Source organism: Lissotriton helveticus, chromosome 1_1 (assembly GCF_964261635.1).
Source record: "Lissotriton helveticus chromosome 1_1, aLisHel1.1, whole genome shotgun sequence".
Lineage (NCBI taxonomy): Eukaryota > Metazoa > Chordata > Amphibia > Caudata > Salamandridae > Lissotriton > Lissotriton helveticus.
Genome location: NC_136057.1, coordinates 429,557,439 through 429,575,468, shown reverse-complemented (window position 1 = coordinate 429,575,468; position 18,030 = coordinate 429,557,439). Strand labels below are relative to the sequence as shown.

Here is an 18,030-nt window from a genome sequence, read left to right as displayed (position 1 = left end):
TCTAGGGTAATGTTAATACCCAGGTACTGAAATCCTTCCGAGGTGTTGACCAGTTGCTCCGGTAAGTTCCCCCCTCGTTCCATTCCCTGTGGATCATAGAGGACCGATTTGTGCCAGTTTATGGTATGACCCGCCCTTGCGCCATAACAATCTAACTCCCTAAATAGTTCCGGGACCGTAGTTTCAGGTTTAGTAATGAAAAGTAGCACATCATCAGCATAGAGTGATATTTTTTCTTGCGCGGTAGCTGAGATTTCCCGTGAGAAGCCACAAATCTCTGGATTCTGTCGTATCTTCGCCGCCAGGATTTCTATGGTTAGTGTGAATAGAAGGGGGGACAGAGGGCAGCCCTGGCGCGTACCCCTTTCGATCCGGAATTCGCGGGATAACCTCCCATTCACCCGAACCCGCGCTCTCGGTGCCGTGTAAAGAAGCTGGACCCACCTCTAGAATTTCGGGCCGAGGCCAAACCTCTGCAGCGCCACCATCAGAAATGGCCAATGTACCGCGTCGAATGCCTTCTCCCAGTCGAGGGAAAGAAACCAATGAGGCTCTCTCCTTCCCTTGACTTCTTGCAACCAATTGTGCGTGCGTCGGAGGTTTAACTTGGTTGCCCTATCCGGCAGAAACCCCGACTGGTCCATGTGTATGAGATCTGGAATAACCGATCTCAAGCGGTTTGCTAAAATAGTCGCTATAATCTTCACCTCCATATTAAGGAGGGAGACGGGACGGTAGGAGGCACATTCGTCTTGCCCTCCTTATAGATCGGAACGATGGTAGCCAGGGCGAGGTCTGGTGGTAAGCTCCCCACCTGATATGCTTCCGTGAAGAGGGCCTTAAGGTGTCGTGTCAAGAGATCAGTCGTTCGCTTAAAGAATACGCTGGAAATCCATTCGGCCCCGGCGTCTTACATGGTTTCAGTTTGGCTATGGCTTCAGAGATATCATCTAGCGTTACATCCGCTTCCAGAGCTGTGTTAAGCTTCGGAGGACAGTGTGGGTACCTCCGTGCGTCCTATGTATTGCAGCGCGTCCTCACTAGTCCCCAGGTCTTTAGCCGCATAGAAGTGCTCATAGTGCGACGCAAACACTTCTGCTATCGCCTCATCCGTGCGGACCTGTCTTCCATCCACCGACTTGATCTGTTCTACCCACCTTGCCGCCTGTTCCTTTCTGCTAAGCCAAGCCAGGAGCTTGCCGGACTTATCCCCAACGTCATATAGACGGTGAAGGGTTGCCAGGGATTGGGTCCGTGCCTCGTTTGAAACCACCTCCCTGTACCTCCTTTGGGTATCTAGCAGTTGTCGGAGAGTCCCTGCGTCTTTTCGTGTTTGATACTCCTTCTCTATGGTAAAGATTGTTGTTTCCAGGCCCGCAACCTCGGCTTGTCTTGTTCGTCGATCCTCCCCCAACCTACTCTGTACTCTATCCCGTAAGATCGGTTTCATCGCCTCCCAGAAGGTGACCCCTGAGTCGACTGTTCCTTCATTCTCAGCCACATACACCTTAATGTCAGCTCTGATGCCACGTAAAATCTCCGGCGTTTATAGGTCCCACGCCGCTAAACGCCATTCGGCTCCCCCCCTCCCCCGCACCCGTCCCATCTGTGCATATAAGGGTGAGTGGTCCGAGATACCCCTCACTTTGTATTCCGCCACGTCGTCCGCAGTTAGGTACTGTCTCGATGTGAATATATAGTCAAGCCTCGAAAAGACCCTATGTGTCCCTGAGTAGAAAGAGTAAGTTGTCTGCGTAGGGTGGAGCCACCTCCAAACGTCTGTGAGTCCTATATTAGTCATCTGCTGTGCCAGGGCTGTCTGCATCCCCCCTCTGCGCGCTGTCCCTGTACGATCCTGCACTTCACACATTACATCGTTAAAGTCGCCACCCACTACTTGTATGGTATCCGCTGTGTCCAGGAGAATGGATGTGATTGCTTTAAGTGTGCGGGCCTGGAGTTTCGGCGGAGCATAGACCAAAATTATAGTGTACCTGCGTCTTTTCCATGTCCCTTGCACTCCCACATATGTCCCCTGGGGGTCTAGCCATGTGCATTTGATGCAAAACGGGGATGTTTTTTTAATTAGTATCGCCACCCCTCTGGAGTCTGACGTGTACCCTGCATGTGCCAGGACTGTATGGCGGCCTCTCGCTATGAACGCACATTTAGTACCTCTAAGATGTGTCTCCTGTAATAAAATGATATCCGGTGCTACTCTCTTGAGGTAAGCATTCACCAGTCCCCTCTTAATTTTCGACCCCAGGCCATTCACATTCCGGGTTAAGATAGTGACTCCCTTGTCACCCTGTTGCGGTACAGCTAATGTACTTGCCATTGTGTAAAGTGATCCTCATTCACAGTTTGTCCCTGCGATGGATGTGCGGTACGGTGTATCAAGGTGTATGCCTGCATTTCCTCTGCTGCTGCCCCCCTTCCCCAACTCTTCCCCCCCTAACCCAACTTGTGATAACGCTGCACTCCCTTGTCCCACCCCCCCCACCACCCTCCCCTTCCAGTCTCATCCCGACACAGGACGGAGCTTTCAGTGGGAGTCGGTCTGTCACCCACCCCTACCCCCCACCCCTCAACTACACCTCACCCTCCCTACCAAGGCGGAATAGGGTGCGGTATCCAGTCCAGACTCTGCGCCCAGACGGAACAAAACAAATCCAACCCAAACTAATAGAAAACAAGGGGCAGTGTCAACTTGGGTGTTTCAGGTCACCCGGCTGCCATCTCAGGTAACCCACTCCACCATCATTCATGAATGTGAATCTTGTGTAGCCGTGTCAGTCCCACCGTTCTTTTCGGAAGAGTCATGTTCCAGGTTGCGTATCACCTCTACCAGTGGATGCACCGAGCTCTGCCTCTCTACCTGCTCGTCCTCCTCGGCTCCCGAAGCCCTGCACTCTACGTCGTCGTCCTCCTCACCCTCCGAACGTATCTGTTTACCTAGACCAAACAATCTAGAGCCGGCCGTAGAGGATTCCCCCGGGGATTCCGATCGCCCTCTGCCCATTCCCGCCGATGTGTGTGCCTGGTATGGTGTCCCTGGCGTGCGTGATTTTATCCTCCGAGATTTCCTTCTTTGCAGTTTCGGCAAATCCCACTGTGCCTTTTGCCTTAGCACCCTGTCCAGTTCTTCACGCCCCGCCGCCTCTCTGCTTTGTAGTATCGGTCGCTCCTCTAGCCACTGCCAGGCGTCATCTGGGTGAGTGAAAAAGAGTGATTTTTCTTTATATAATACCTTGAGGTTTGCCGGGAAGAGCAGCATGTAAGAGATGTTTAGCGTTCTAAGTTTCGCCTTCACCGAATCGAAGGAGCGTCGCTGTTTCTGCACCTCTTAGCTGTAGTCTGGGAAAATCATGATGGTCGTGTTTTCCAGTCGGATTTCCCCCAGTTTCCTTGCTTCCCTCAATATCAAATCCCTGTCCGCAAAGTCGAGAAAGCGCGCAATAACCGGTCTAGGTCTTGCACCCTCCGGGGGCTTCGCCAGTAGGGCTCTGTGCGCTCTTTCGATGACAAAACATGATGAGAACTGCGCCGATGTGAAGTTCTCGGTGAGCCATGTGTGGAGGAATGCTGCCATATTATTCCCTTCAATTCCTTCTCTAAAACCCACAAAGCGCAGGTTGTTGCGCCGTGCCCTGTTTTCGGCATCATCCACTTTCCATAATAGTTGTCTGTGTGAGGCCTGGAGTTCCATCATGTCTTTCCGGAGGGTGGTAATCATGTCCTCAGCTTCTCTGATTTGCGTTTCCGTCACCCTCACTCTGTCGGACAGGTTCCTGAAATCTTGCCGCAGGAGAGTAACCTCCGATCCCACCTCTCCAATTTTGACTTCTAGGGCCGCTCGGGACTCCTGGATGTCCGCTCTTGGCGCTTGAATAGCTGCCAGCAGTCTGTCCGAGATCTGTTGTCCCCTCTGAGGCTGAGTGGGGGGTCTCCCTGTTGAGGCGCAGTGCCGCAAAGTTATCCATGGGCCCTTGTTTGGGGAGTTTAGGCAGCGAGTCTTTTTTCCCCATGGTTGGCGTCACCAGATCCGTGGTTTTCTCCTGTCTGTGTGGTATGGTGCACTTGGCTCAACTGCGCCAGTCGTGCTGCGGGTAGTGAGTTGCACAGGTTTCAGTTCCGTCAGTGTGGGCCAGGCGTATCCTCTCATGATCCTCCCCCAGACCCCTATGGCACCTTCCTACACCGGCTGTACAGCGTGGACGTAGTCCCCCTTGTGCTGGCAAATTGGGCGCCGTGCCTTACGTCCCACCCGCCTGGCACCCCCTCCAGAGTTTGCGGTGTTCCAATTTCGCCCTGCCAAGCTTCAGCGTTATTCGTCCGCTATGGTTCGCCCCCAACGGATTCTGAGCTTCCGGATCTCGGTCTTAGGCTTTATGAGCCCCAGTTTCTCACTCTTAGTGAAGTAGCAGCTATCTCTCCCAGGATCGGGGGACTGTGCACCCCCTTTACCGTCGAGCCTCACCGTGGGTAGCTCCCGTTGCAGGGCCTGTTGATCTTCCCTTCCTGAGTGCGGCCCAGTGTGTCACGCCGCCCGGGGATCCAGCTTCACGTTCTTCGGACCTGTGATACGGCGATGGCCGCCATGTTGGTGAAGGTATGGGGCCTCAGCTGTCTCTGTCCCATACGGGCCCCCACTCTTTTTGATCAGGGCTTCCCCTCCTCGAGGTGCCACACTGCCCTCCGGTAGGCTCCCGGGTGTGTCCACATTCCTCCCAGCCAGTCCCCTGGAGCTCCCAATCACCTCCGGCACCACAGCGTCGCCATGTTGGTAAAGGGCTGCCGGGGGTCGGGCTTCTTGATGTCAATCGCCCGCTCCACGGACACCTCAGCTGCTGCACTGGATGTACCCCGGCCCGGGATCCTCTTTCTGCAGCCTGTAGGTCCCTCCGACCGGTTCCCGATCACCGCCGACGACTCAAGCCGCCATCTTGGTGAAGGGCGGCCGGGAGCCGGGGTTTCTCACCGTCTATGTGTCGGTTCGTGGGGCTCCCCAACGGTGTCCCAGACCTCCCCTTGGGTCGGCGCTGCTGTAGTCCTCACACGTTCCTCCTGCCGGCTCCCGATCACCGCCGGCGATTCATGTCGCCAATTTGGGAAAGGGCGGCCGGGATCCGGGTCGTCTTACAACCGGGGTTTCGGGCTGCGGGGCTCTCCAGATGTGTCACAGAGCCCCCCCTGGGTCAGCGGTCTTCTCTCCACCGGCCGCGGGCCCCACCAAGTGCCTCCCTCCTACTCCGTCACAGCTCGGCTGCCGGTGCCGCTATCTTGCCTTCCGGCGCCTTTCTCGAGCGGTAAGGCAAACTTCACTTTTCAGGGCTTTGAGGTCGCAGGCAGGCTCCCCGGGACGTCGCAACTGCTGCAGGAGATCTAGCTACACGTTTTGGCGTATTTTAGTGGAGAAGTTGATGTGTTTTACGGCGGATTTCGTTGTAGCTTGCCGGGAGCTCCCGAGCTTCACGTCCTAGCTCGCCATGCTGCTAGCCACGCCCCCGTACCTGGCAATTTTAGCAGGCTGGACTGTGCTTGGTTGGGTACTGGAGTTGAAAAGAAGCTAGACAGTAGTCTTAAATAATGCAGTTTAAGAGGAAGATGAATATTCTCCTCTCTTGAGGCTCTGAGCCCTACAGGTGCTCGTTGAAAACTTACAGAGTCCTACATCCAATATAGTGTACTGCCCAACGCATTTTCTTCCCAGCAAAAGTAGGTGAGGCCCAAGGTCCAGAGATGGATTACCATCAATGTCTTGTAAGTGATCTTATGGTATTATCATTTGGTCATCCAAAAGGTTAGGATGGAGCATCTCTAGATCATTGAGATACTTTACACCCTACCTTCAAGGACAGGGGACAATGCCCACCATTACTCGGTAGACCATGCGTGGGATCACTCAATGGGATTAAAGTGCAGTGAAATGAAATGGAACAGATGTGAGATTAAAAATAGGAATAGAAACCATACAGTGAAAACCTAAAAACCAGAACAGTGCAAAACAATGCAGTTTGAACAAATAACTGCAAATGGGCCCATTTGCAGTTATTTGTTCAAACTGCATTGTTTTGCACTGTTCTGGTTTTTAAAACGAAAGAAACATACGGCTATTAAAGGTTTTCACTGTATGGTTTCTATTCCTATTTTTAATCTCACATCTGTTCCATTTCTTTTCACTGCACTTTAATCCCATTGAGTGATCCCACGCATGGTCTACGAGTAATGGTGGGCATTGTCCCCTGTCCTTGAAGGTAGGGTGTAAAGTATCTCAATGATCTAGAGATGCTCCATCCTAACCTTTTGGATGACCAAATGATAATACCATAAGATCACTTACAAGACATTGATGGGAATCCATCTCTGGACCTTGGGCCTCACCTACTTTTGCTGGGAAGAAAATGCGTTGGGCAGTACACTATATTGGATGTAGGACTCTGTAAGTTTTTAACGAGCACCTGTAGGGCTCAGAGCCTCAAGAGAGGAGAATATTCATCTAACTCTCTTACTAGACCCCCAAGTTTCATGTGTTGAAAAGTATGTTGATTAGGGGATGATAACTTGGGCAGGTCTTAAAAATTCCCTCAGACCCTCCACCACCTGTTTTGTGACTACTGTTTAAGAGGAAGACACAAGAATGAACCAATTTTTCTGTTTTCTAACTAAATATTTTCCTGTCGGAAACCTAAACAGGCACACTGATGCCCAACACCAGAAGCACATGGATACTGCTGCCTCATGTGTACCGTCTCTATGTGCTCTTGTCCCATGATCATGCATTGTGTGTGTCCTTGGCCTATTCCTGTGTTCTATGGGTGTGTGCCCACGATCCTGCCCCAATGTGTGTGCTTTGATTCTGTCCCTGACATTGGTCATGTGTTTGTATGATTCATGCGCTTTTCATATGCCCACGATAATGGTCAAATGTGCATTATGCATTTATGTGCCACAAATCAAAGGTGGGTGCTATGAACGTGCCAGAAACACTGGTAAATGTATCTGACCCTGGAACCCAGGGTCTGCTATGTCTGTGTTTCTAGCGCTGGTCAAAAGGCTTATTGTATGCATCTGTGTCTGAGCCTGGCACTAGGTGTTATGTAAGTGCATGTTTGCTCACAATAGTTTTCGCATGTCATGTATGTTTTTTCTTTAAACCCCTAACCAGGACCAACTGCCTGTTCTCCTTTGCAAGCTCTTATATTCCAGATGAGGTTTCAGTGCATTGGAAACGTACAGGAGCTGCATAGTGGTGCATGCATGTCTCATGATATCAGGCCATGTGAAAGTGCTGGCTCCTTTGGGAGAGTGAGTGTTGTATGCCTATCCTAGTATCACATTCACTATGGAGACCTTGCTGTGCTTTCTCCACAGTCATGAAAGCTAGGAAGATCAGCCCCTGCCCCCCTTATGTCATAGTCTGAGCCCCTACCACAGCACCCCTGACCCCTTCTGCCTCTCATCCCAGTACCTGTCGGCATCACTAGCAGCTGCCAAGCAGAAGCCAGTGTGCAGGGTTCAAGAGGAGGTGCAGTGCACTGCACCCTGGGTGCTGTCTTACAGCACCAGGCTATTATTTAGCCACAACTGCTTTGGAACCACTGCACAGACTTCAACTCATTGGCCTAGTGAAATATTTGAAGAACACTGTTGTGCTGAACACGAGAGTGCATGCAACCTCCAAGAAGCAGGTCTACAAGCACTAAGCTTCTTGGCACTTTAGAAGTTTAAAAAAATTGGTCCACTTTGATAATTATAACGAAACAGAACAAAATATGTTCTTTGGTGGATAATAGTACAGACTAAATAATTCAGATGGAAATGATGCCCCAGGGCAATCTTCCTTTAAATGTAACTTAAACTGAAAACTATTCTGAAATGAATTAATGGAGTTTTTATATTTCATAAAAAGTTATGACTACATTGATAATTCCACACTACAATAGAAAAACCAGGTCAAAGTTGGTGCGATATATTACATTCTTTGTTTTATTGATTTTTAAAGGCAGCGTTTGATAGCGTGGCTCGGCAACTTCTGTGGAACAAACTCCGGGCCTGGAAGATCCCGATAGAAGTTTAAGGGGTCTAATGCTATTTTACTCACAAACTTGGCTGAGAGTAAAACTTGATGATGGTTCTAGAGTTTTGAGAACATTTCACACAAATAAGGGCCTGAAACAAGGTTGTGTGCTGGCCCCACATCTGTTCAATCTTTTCATATCAGACCTGGCCGCAAAGCTCAACAAGATCAACTCTCACTCTCTGCACCTGGGTCCGCGACTTCTATCACATCTGTCATATGCAGATGATTTCGTCTTACTGAGTTTAACTAAGGTTGGCCTGTGCAGATTACTATCTGAAATGACAGAGTTTTCAATAGTAAACAAACTAAAAATCAACATATCCAAAACTAAAACAATGCTCGTTAGCAACCAGTCAGGTTCTCATCAGAACATTTGGTTAGAAGGCAAACTTCTGGAGGAAGTATCCTATTAAAAATATATGGGATATCATATTGATAAAAAATTAAATCACCATGAGCAGAAAAGCAATATGGCTCGGCGTGCGTGTGCACTGACATTTGCTTATAGGTCACTGACAAAAAAGCTGGAGGGGCCTTTGTTTAAACCACTGCTGTCGGTAGTAGCAGCCAAAACACTTCCAACTTTGACTTACGGCAGTGCGGCCCTACGTGGGAAAGACTCACTCCTCCAAATAATCTAATGACCAGTACCTACTAAAAGGTTTTTCAACTTCCTAGGTCAGCTTCGCTGGCGCAAGTGCGTCTGGAATTCGGGCTAATGAACGATACAGTAGGTAGAATGTACACATCTTTAAAGGACTGATATTGAATAAAACAAAATACGGAGAACTTCATTAGTAGAGCATCCAAGCTGGAAAAAAAGAGTCAATAGCATGTCGACACTGTGGCAGCCATAAAGAAGAGCTCAGTCATTTGATAAGTATCTGCCAGAAACTGTACCCAGCACTTCTCATTTTATTGAGAAAAGCCTTTCGCGACATAGGTGTACGGACCTGCAGATCTCCTATAATGAAAGGGCTAGATCCTTCTGATCCCCAAATGAAATGTAAGTTGATAAAACTCCTCCGACTTCACAATCAGGCCTTGAAAACGTTGGCCCAAGAGGGGTTTTAATCATGGGGACTAAATGCAGATTTTAAACCATACAGATGTACTATTTTTTTAAATTTGTTTTTGTAAGTAAAATGAGGGTCTACGGTTCACGTACATTGATTCACTCCCAGGAAGTAATAATACGCAAATCATCGTTAGGTTACTGATCGGCAGAACGGCAGGTCTGGGACACATTGAACTACAAATCTAATTAAACTGGAGAAATCATTGCTGGACGGAACCGCAATTAAACAGCCAACGGCTTGACAACTGAAGTTTTTTTATATTGTAATTTTAACTCCATTCAGAAATTGATGACTTGTTGGTCAATTTAGACAAACATGCAAGGTTGCATTTAGGTATTATTTTATGGGAACTGATTGGCAACTTAGTTCAAAAGATTTTAAATGCTGCTTTTATTATTAATTGATGTAATTGTTCTGGTTTAAATTAACTAAACAATTAAATAAAATTTCAATTTAAAATTTACTTTCAAAGGCATTTGGTTTTGTCAAGGACCACATGACGGTGAGGATGCTCTTACCTCGGTCTGCACTGGAACACTGACTCAGGTTTCACTCGTACAAAACCAGTGAAATTCAGCAGTTATAGTAACTATAAATCACCCCTCCCCCGCAATGCAATGCTTATAACCTCACATATTACATCACTCATGACATGGTCAGTGACATAACTGATGAAATCTCAAATGACATCACTGAGCACATTACTGATCACATCATACAGTGACTGAGTGTTTTTTAAAACATTTATGAGTGTTAAATATATATACCAAGGTGCATTGGTGAATGAGTGGGAGTATGAGTGTGTAAGTGGGAACGTGAGTGACTGTAAGGGTAATTGATTTGTTGTCTGAGTACCTGTATGGGTGTGTGGGTGAGTGAGTAGGTGTGACTGCCTGTATAGATGAGTGAGTGTGAGTCAGTGGCTTTATGGGTTAGTGTGTGTGTGAGGGGCTGTATGGGTGAGAGTGTGTGTATTGCTGTGTGAGTGAGTAAGTGGATCTGTCAGTGGTATATGGGTGAGTAACTGGGTATGTGAAAGGCAGTATAGGTGAGTGAAGGGGTATATGAGTCACTGTCTGGGTGAGTGTGGGCTTGTGTCAGTGACTGCATAGATGAAGGAGTATGTGTTAGTATTTGTATTAGTAAGTAAGTGTGATTGACTGTATAGGTGAGTGAGTATGCATGTGAGTAGCTCCATGGATGACTGACTCAGTGTGTGAGCGGCTGTATTGATGTGTGAATGGCTGTATTGGTGTATGAGTGGATATGCCAGTGGCTGCATTAGAGAGAGTGGGTGTATGAGTTGCTGTATGGGTGAGAGAGTGGATGTGTGTGTAGATCTAGGAATCAGTGAGTGGGTGTGCAAGTACTGATATGGGTCTGTGAATGAGTTGTGAATGGTTATGTGGTAGTGGGTGTATGAAAAGTTCTGTGGGAGTGGGTGAGTTAGTGATTTTGTGGATGATGTCATTTGAGATGTCATCAGTGATGTCATCCGTGATGTCACTGACCATGTCATGGGTGATGTAATATGTGGACTAACTAGAACTGCTGAATTTCACTGGTTTAGTACGAGTGAAAACCTGAGCCTAACTATAACGTTCCAGTAACCTTTTGGGTTTTTTTCAGTGAATTTCTAAGTTTTTTAAATTCCATTTCCTAACTATAACGTCTCTGTACCTTTGGTTTTTTCAGTGAATTTCTAAGGTTTTTTAAATGATAATTCCTAACTATAGCATCCCTGTAATCTTTGTTTTTCCCCCAGGGAATTTCTAAGGTTTTTTTAAGTAGTAATGGCATTTGAAGTGTGGTGGGGAAAGGGGTCGAAGCCTCTGACCACCTCTCAGGAATCCAGCTGTGTAGGACTAACAGAAAGAATCATGAGGGCTTCTTGGCCTCCAAGGAGCCTCAGCATCTAAGAGGACTTCATTCCCCAACCAGTAGTGTGCCAGGAGACATGATTGCAGAGTGGTGGAGAAAGGGGCGGGCCACAAAGACCTCTCAACAATCCCGCAGTGTAGGACTTATTGAAAGTAACAGAAGAGTTAGTTGGCCCACAAGGACGTCCTGAAGTAATAATACAGGACAAACAAAAAGAACATTAGTCAGATCCTAGAACCCCAAGTTACACATGTTACAATCTTTCCTAGTTTTCCCAGAAAAGGACCAGTTTGCCAGTAGCTCATTTAACGGGAGCAAATGTATTCAAAATAATATAAAAAAAACAGCGAAGACCGTGGCCCATATTCCAAGACAAGTACTTCAGGGCTACCTTGGGGCGGCAAGATAAAGTTGCCATTTCAAAACTCTTCTTCAGTGCACAATATGTGAGATCTCTCTGCTAACCAATAGTGCTAGCAGTACCCTTTAAATAATTTTTACATTGTGAGGGAGAAAGGAAGGTCAAGACCTCTTCCTGCAGATAACGATAGCTCAGCGTACAGCTAAGTTCTTGGGAAAGCAATATTTACTTGGTACTTATCCAAATACTTCACAATTCATGATACCCCTCATGGAATATTTTTCCCTATTCTAAAGCTGATAGCCCCACCAAATTACATGGGCTAATCCTTGAACATAGGAGCTTGTCAAACCAAATTCCATCCTCATTGCTGGGGTCGAGACAGATGAATTAAAATTACACTGTTTACATAAGATTTGCCCTTCCATTTTTTCTAGAAAGTCCAATTTTGTCACATTAATAGGTTCTATAGCATATAATAGAGTATAGGAGATTTTCGGAGAGCAACTGCATAAAGTGTCTTCGCCCCATTGCATTATAAAAGGAACGTAGCCTATTTGCATGCAAGCAAGCCTTAGAGGAACAATAATCAAAATGAGTTGTATCCAGTGTATTACCGGCTACAAGTTTTCCCTAAATTAGGATATGAATTTACAATCTCCAATTTCTCCGAACCTATACTCCAAACATCGTTATTGGTCTTCCTAGACGTTCTATTTTTTAAGATCAGTATCTTACTCTTTAAAACACTAATCTTCGGCTAATGAAGAGTGGTATACTGTTGAAGGGACACCGGCCTATTTTTAAGCCCTTGGGCGTTAGGTCCAAAATAACAATATCGTTGGCATACATCAGACAAGGGAAAGGACGGCCACCTATCTTCGGAGCATCTCCCTTATTAGATGCAAAGCAGATTCCATGAGGCTAGAGCCATGCATCATCGCCTAGACTTTGTAACATGAAGCAGAAACGTAGGTTGTAGGGGGACTGTGTATAGTACCCAGCGTTTGGTTTTTATCACCTATTCTATTCACATAAAATGCTGGAGGGGAACTTGCTCAGATCAAAGACAGGGAGCGATTTACGAAGAAAGCAGTTGAAGGTCACGCGGGTCAAGTGATCCAGGTGACAATATAACTGACGTTCAGGGGAAATACTGTAAAATGTACTCCACATGGCTCACCCCAATAACCTCTTGCTCCCATAGATGCACTGTAGTAATTACGAGTGTCTCAATAGAGAACAAGAGTGTCTCAATAGAGAACACAAAATTCACCCCTACGGCTTGTACGAAAAAAACTTGAATCATCCAGGTACTCTTTGATGGGAGGAACACTATTTCTGGGACACTGTAAGAAAACATGCGTCCCAGGTTTCCTGTATTTGAGGAACTTCCGTAACCTAGTCTGTCAGTGACGAGGGAAGGCTATTGTGAATCAATCAAAGATTGAGATTAATGAGTTTCTCTCCAATGTAGCAGGGACTGAGCCCAGCAGAAGCAATGCTCTATAGCATTGCTGTTTTTTAGGCCTCGCCTAGGCAGAGCAAATGCGCTGCATAGGAGAAAGACCTTTAGCCATCGGTTCCCTTTTCCGCCCAAAAACATGCACCCGTTGCATTGCTTTCAATGGCAACGCGTGCACGTTTGGCGATTCTCTTGCTGGAGCGAGCAGCGGCGCCATATGTCATCAATTATCATGCCTTACTGCTCGCTTCCGCAAGGGAATCACGCAGGCCATCTCCTCTCTCCCCTCCCCCTGCTGTTGTGCAAGGCGCGCGTGCCTGTTTTTGTTGGTGCCGTATATTGGTCCAAAGATCCCACCTCCCGTTTGTGTTCTGAGTCAAACGTATGGTGTCTGATAATGCTAGACTCCACAGGAAGGCAATGTGGCCTACTGGCTACAGCTTGGCGCTGGAGCATGGTGAGTCGGATTCGAGCTGTCTCCACTTCCCACTGTGCTGATCTTGCACACATGCATGCCTTGTGATGGCGTCCGAAGTGCACCGTTTCAGTATTGTGCCTGCCCCAGACCAGTCTTGGGTCTGTCAGTCCCTGACTACAGCTGCAGCTCGTCCTACTGCAAATCACAGGGGGTGGGGGATTGTGGTTCAGGGCACAATGAAGGTTTAGCTTTTGGGCCAGTTCTGTTTGGGATCGGGCCATACAGCAGTGGGATTCTGAACTGCGCCTGTGTTAACATGCAGTGTTGTAGCTTTGTTTACACCCAGGTCACGCCCTTGACCCGCCTCTGATCGAGTCCATAGGGTGTAGTGTAGCTAATCTAGTTTTAGTTAGCCATTTATACTTCCCTTTATATTCTTTGGGTTATGGCCACTTGTAGGCTTTAACTATACACGTTTAATGTTATTAATCAACCTCCTGTATGGGAGGGGCTCAAAGACCAATAATAAACGTAGGCTTGGGGTGGCGAGCAGTCAAGTGATCCCTCCAAGTTTGTTTGTTCACATTTCACGCTCCCATCAGGTAAGATGGCTCAGTGAGTTAACCATGCACTAATGACGCCTGCTCTGCAGCTCGCCGGTAGAATGCTTAGGACACCTCACTCGCTTCTGGTCCTCAGCGGTTGATACATTGAGTAAACTGCAAAACTGACTCAATGATAAATGTAACCCTGCAACCTGTTCTGATCCATTTCTTATTTTTTTAACTAGACAGCAATTAAGAAGTACAATCCCCAGAAGTACCTTTGCAGCGTAGGAGATGGCGAGACGGTGGAGTTCGATGTTGTCGCCGGAGAGAAGGTGAGCAGTGGTGTCTTGTGTCCCTGGCGCACTGTTTCCGGGTCACGCACCCTGAAGCCAGCCCTCCCGCCCCCAAGAGGCTGGCTCTGCCTGGCAGTCCAGGTGGCATGGTAGAGCTGGTGGCACCAGAAGCTGGGGGTAATTTCTTTCTGCGATGGTGAGAGCCTGAAGCAGGCCACCGCCGCCACTTCGAATCAGCAGTCCTGTCGGATGCCATGGTCCATCTGGGCTCCACCCGAGCTTCCACGAGTGGCCGCAGGGTTTGCTTCTCAGGCCTTATTTCCACCCACGGCCTTGCCCTACAGTTACTCTCTCTAGTAAACCCTTGGGTGAGTCACGGCTCCGGTTCCAGGGTGTACTGTTCTGTCCTTTCTTCAGTGTCCTCCTCTCACCGTTTCTCTTCCTCCGCAGGGAGCCAAAGCAGCCACTGTCAACGGCTCACAGGGTGTCCCTGTCCAGGGAAGTCGCTACGCTGCCGACCGACGCACTTACCGACACCACGGACCACCGCGAAACGTAAGTCTGTCCTGGGGAGACTGAGGCTAACCTGGGTGCGCTGGGGGGGGGGGTCCCTGCACGAGTCCAAGGCGGTGATGACTGCGAGGCCTAGTGCATGTGAGGGCATCTCTACATTAGATGGGACAGAGTCTGCTGCGCCACTGAACTGGGGTGGCAGAGTGGGCTAAAGAACGGTGATGGATTAAACCCAGATCTTTTGACTGGGTGTGAGTGTTTGATTGATTCAGATGCTCAGTCCATCACCACCCCCTTTTGTTCCACGCCACTGGGCAGGCAGCGGCAGTGCAGTATCTAATTGTACTACTCTAGCGGCAATCCCAGGGGAATCCAGCTGGTGTCAGCAGGGGGCTCAAGCTGAACACCCAGAGTTGCCATTTGCTCTGTTTCTCGGTTTAACTTAGTATGAGCAGGGTCACTGGAATTATGCGGCAAGGTAGGACCAACATATCTGACTGGGTTCATTAAATTATGTAACAAGGAAATGTTAATTATGTGGCATAATGTGGCACATTTAGTTTTTTCGCCGTATTAGTTTAATTGTACAGGAATGTTACTGAAAGCGAAGTCAGCCTTTCCGTAGTGCCCTCCACTGCACAGCAACACACGTTGCTACAATTTAGTAACTGTCCATTTGAGTTGGACAATTTTCTTCTTTTTTCCGATTTGTGCTACTCGTCAAATCCAGAACTATGCAAAACAAGCATTGCATAGCCAATAGGTCTCACATTTGGGACCTTATAAGTGTTTAGCCATGCAACAGTTGATGTTGTTGCACCAAGGATATTGTGCTGGATAGCTAAACACTTATAAGGTTACAAACGTGAGACCTACTGGCTATGCCAATGCTTGTCTTATTTACTTACACATTTAATTTTTCTCCCAGTTTTGTCTCATTCTCTACTACTTTGATCCGTACAAGTTCTGATGTTCTGCCCTCCACCATGAACACCAAAAGACCACTGGTTTGATGTTTCAACCTCCACCATCTCTCAACGCAGCTGCCTCACCAGAGACGGTGGACTCCAACCAACCCATAAGCCATCACAGCTCATTTACACTTTCCCAGGTCCCAACAGAGGCACAGTGTGAACCCAGCACCAAGAAGGACTGAAGTAATCTCAAGCTGACAGCAGGTGTGAGAGAACAGCTCGGCTCGGTCCCAGCATCCTTCATCTCATGTCCGTCACAGCATGGCGCTTTCCTTAATGTCAGCGATGGCCGCTGGGTTTCTCCCCTTTGAGGACATGAAATATTACATATGTCCCCTGTTGAAATTCTAGTGTCATAATCCATACTGTAACTCGAGCCACTTTTTTGAAAAACTGACATTTCTGTTTTCATTTTTTTCAGTGTCCGCATTCTTATTTATGACGAAGTCCCAGGAATGGATTTAAAAATTATGAGAATGCTTTAAATGAATAGCGTGGAAGGCACTTTCCTAAATGGCTGCAGTTTTAAATGAATGACCCATATTCAGAAAAAACGGAGTGTTTGCTATATAGAGCTGGCAGGGTTGCTCCAGCATTTAATCCCTCGTTTGCATTAGTGACAAAGAGATAACATAGCTTTCTTGAACTATTACCTCTCAGAAGCACGTTCCAGCATGGTGTTTTTTTTTTAAACTTGTTTGTGTTTGCAAATGCCTTTATGCGCTGCAATCAGTGACCTGGTACCTGAATATCCTGGATAATGAGTTTGAACTGGGCCGACCGCTCCATCCATGACTTCATCAGCTCCATGGAATTATCAAAGTTTCTGACATATTCGGCATACATTTTGAGGAAGGGGGCCAACTTCTGCAGAATGTCTCCAATCCTGGGGGTGGTGGACCTGCAAGACCAGACGATGACATTAATGGTTGACAGTCAACCGCGCCCTTTTCGCGTTTGTGCACATGTGCTTCTGCAATAGGACTAAGTACGAAATCGGCGCAGTGTAAGCAAAGCACATGGGAAACCGAACACATTTGAAACATTTTATTGCTATGGAATTTGCTAGTAATTATTAGATTGCGGTGTTCTTTCTGTTGACCTTATAGGTTTGTTAAAAGTGTACAAATGAATTAAAAAGATGAACCACAAGAAAAGACTAAGGGCCATATGTATCAAGCTAATTAGCATTCGCAAAGGCCGAAATTTGCAGAATTTCGGCCTTTGCGAATGCTAATTAGCTAAATGGTATGTATGAAACATTTTCGCAGCAAAATAAGGAATCGCACATTTTGCTATTCCTTATTTTGTGATTGCACTTAAGGAATCGCAAAATCTGCGATTCCTTAACTGCTATGTATCAAAGAAATATTTATGCAAAAATGCCAATAAGGATTCGCAGATTACCACCAACTTCTAGTTGGTGGTAAGTTGCGAATTCTTTTAAAAAAGCAATTTATTTAAATTCCAAAGGTGCCATATGACGCTCATACATGCCCTTAGGGCTTGTATGTGCGCCATATGCCCACACATGTCTTTTTCAGGGGTGCAGCAGGGTGTTCTTGTGACACCCCTGCACCCTTGAAAATAATCGCAATTTGCGATTAACAAATTGCTAATCGCAAATATCCCCTTCATTCCTATGGGCCTCCTGGACCATAGAAATGAATGGGAAAATTGCGAATAGCAATTTGCTAATCGCAATTTAGGAATGATAAGGAATCGCTAAAATGAAGCGATTTCCTACATACATACCGTTTTGCGATTTCTAAATAGCGATTCCTTAAAAATCGCTATTTAGGAATCGCTAAACGGTATGATGATACATATGGCCCTTATTTATTATAAATAATTTATTTTCATATTTGTTTACAAGACCAAACTTCAACAATAATAAGCACATTCTACTATTTGTCTCGTTTTGAGATGCAGATAAGAGGTGTTAATTCCAAACATACAATAACATTTCAGTCATTATAGAAGTATTAAAACCACTCACAGCTAACACATCGACAAAGCGCTAAATGAACGTTTCTTCATTTAACCGTTAAGCATTCTAATATTCTGTAAGAAAGTCATCTTAAATTACTCTGTCTCGCTGGTTATTAGCCTGATTCCAATTAGTTTTTATTCATTTTATTCAAATGTTAATTGTTCTTTAGAGGTAACCAAGTAAGATTATTTAATTCATGAAGAAATTAGTCTGAGATATGGTTTGACTTCAGGAGTATCTGAAATACATATATTACGAAGCTGAGTGTTCATAAAATGAAAGCGAATAGAGGGGCACTCCATGTGGATCTCCAGGCACTGAGAGTCATTCTTCCTGAAAGTACTGAAGATATTATGCTGAAAAATTAAAGACTGTGTATCACTTAGGCTTGGCGGACCGTCCACTAATCTGCTCAGGCGGTG

The 18,030-nt window shown here is 46.7% G+C and overlaps 1 protein-coding gene across 6 annotated transcripts in view; it reads right to left on the bottom strand.

Annotated features, from left to right (window-relative positions):
• Positions 1–18,030, bottom strand: part of FGD4 (FYVE, RhoGEF and PH domain containing 4) — a 749,528-nt gene that overhangs the window by 110,755 nt on the left and 620,743 nt on the right. For all 6 annotated transcript variants that reach the window (XM_078673796.1, XM_078673797.1, XM_078673800.1 and 3 more), the window contains exon 7: positions 16,360–16,516. In XM_078673796.1, coding sequence (XP_078529922.1) covers positions 16,360–16,516 — 157 coding nt within the window. The remainder of the gene's footprint in view (positions 1–16,359; positions 16,517–18,030) is intronic.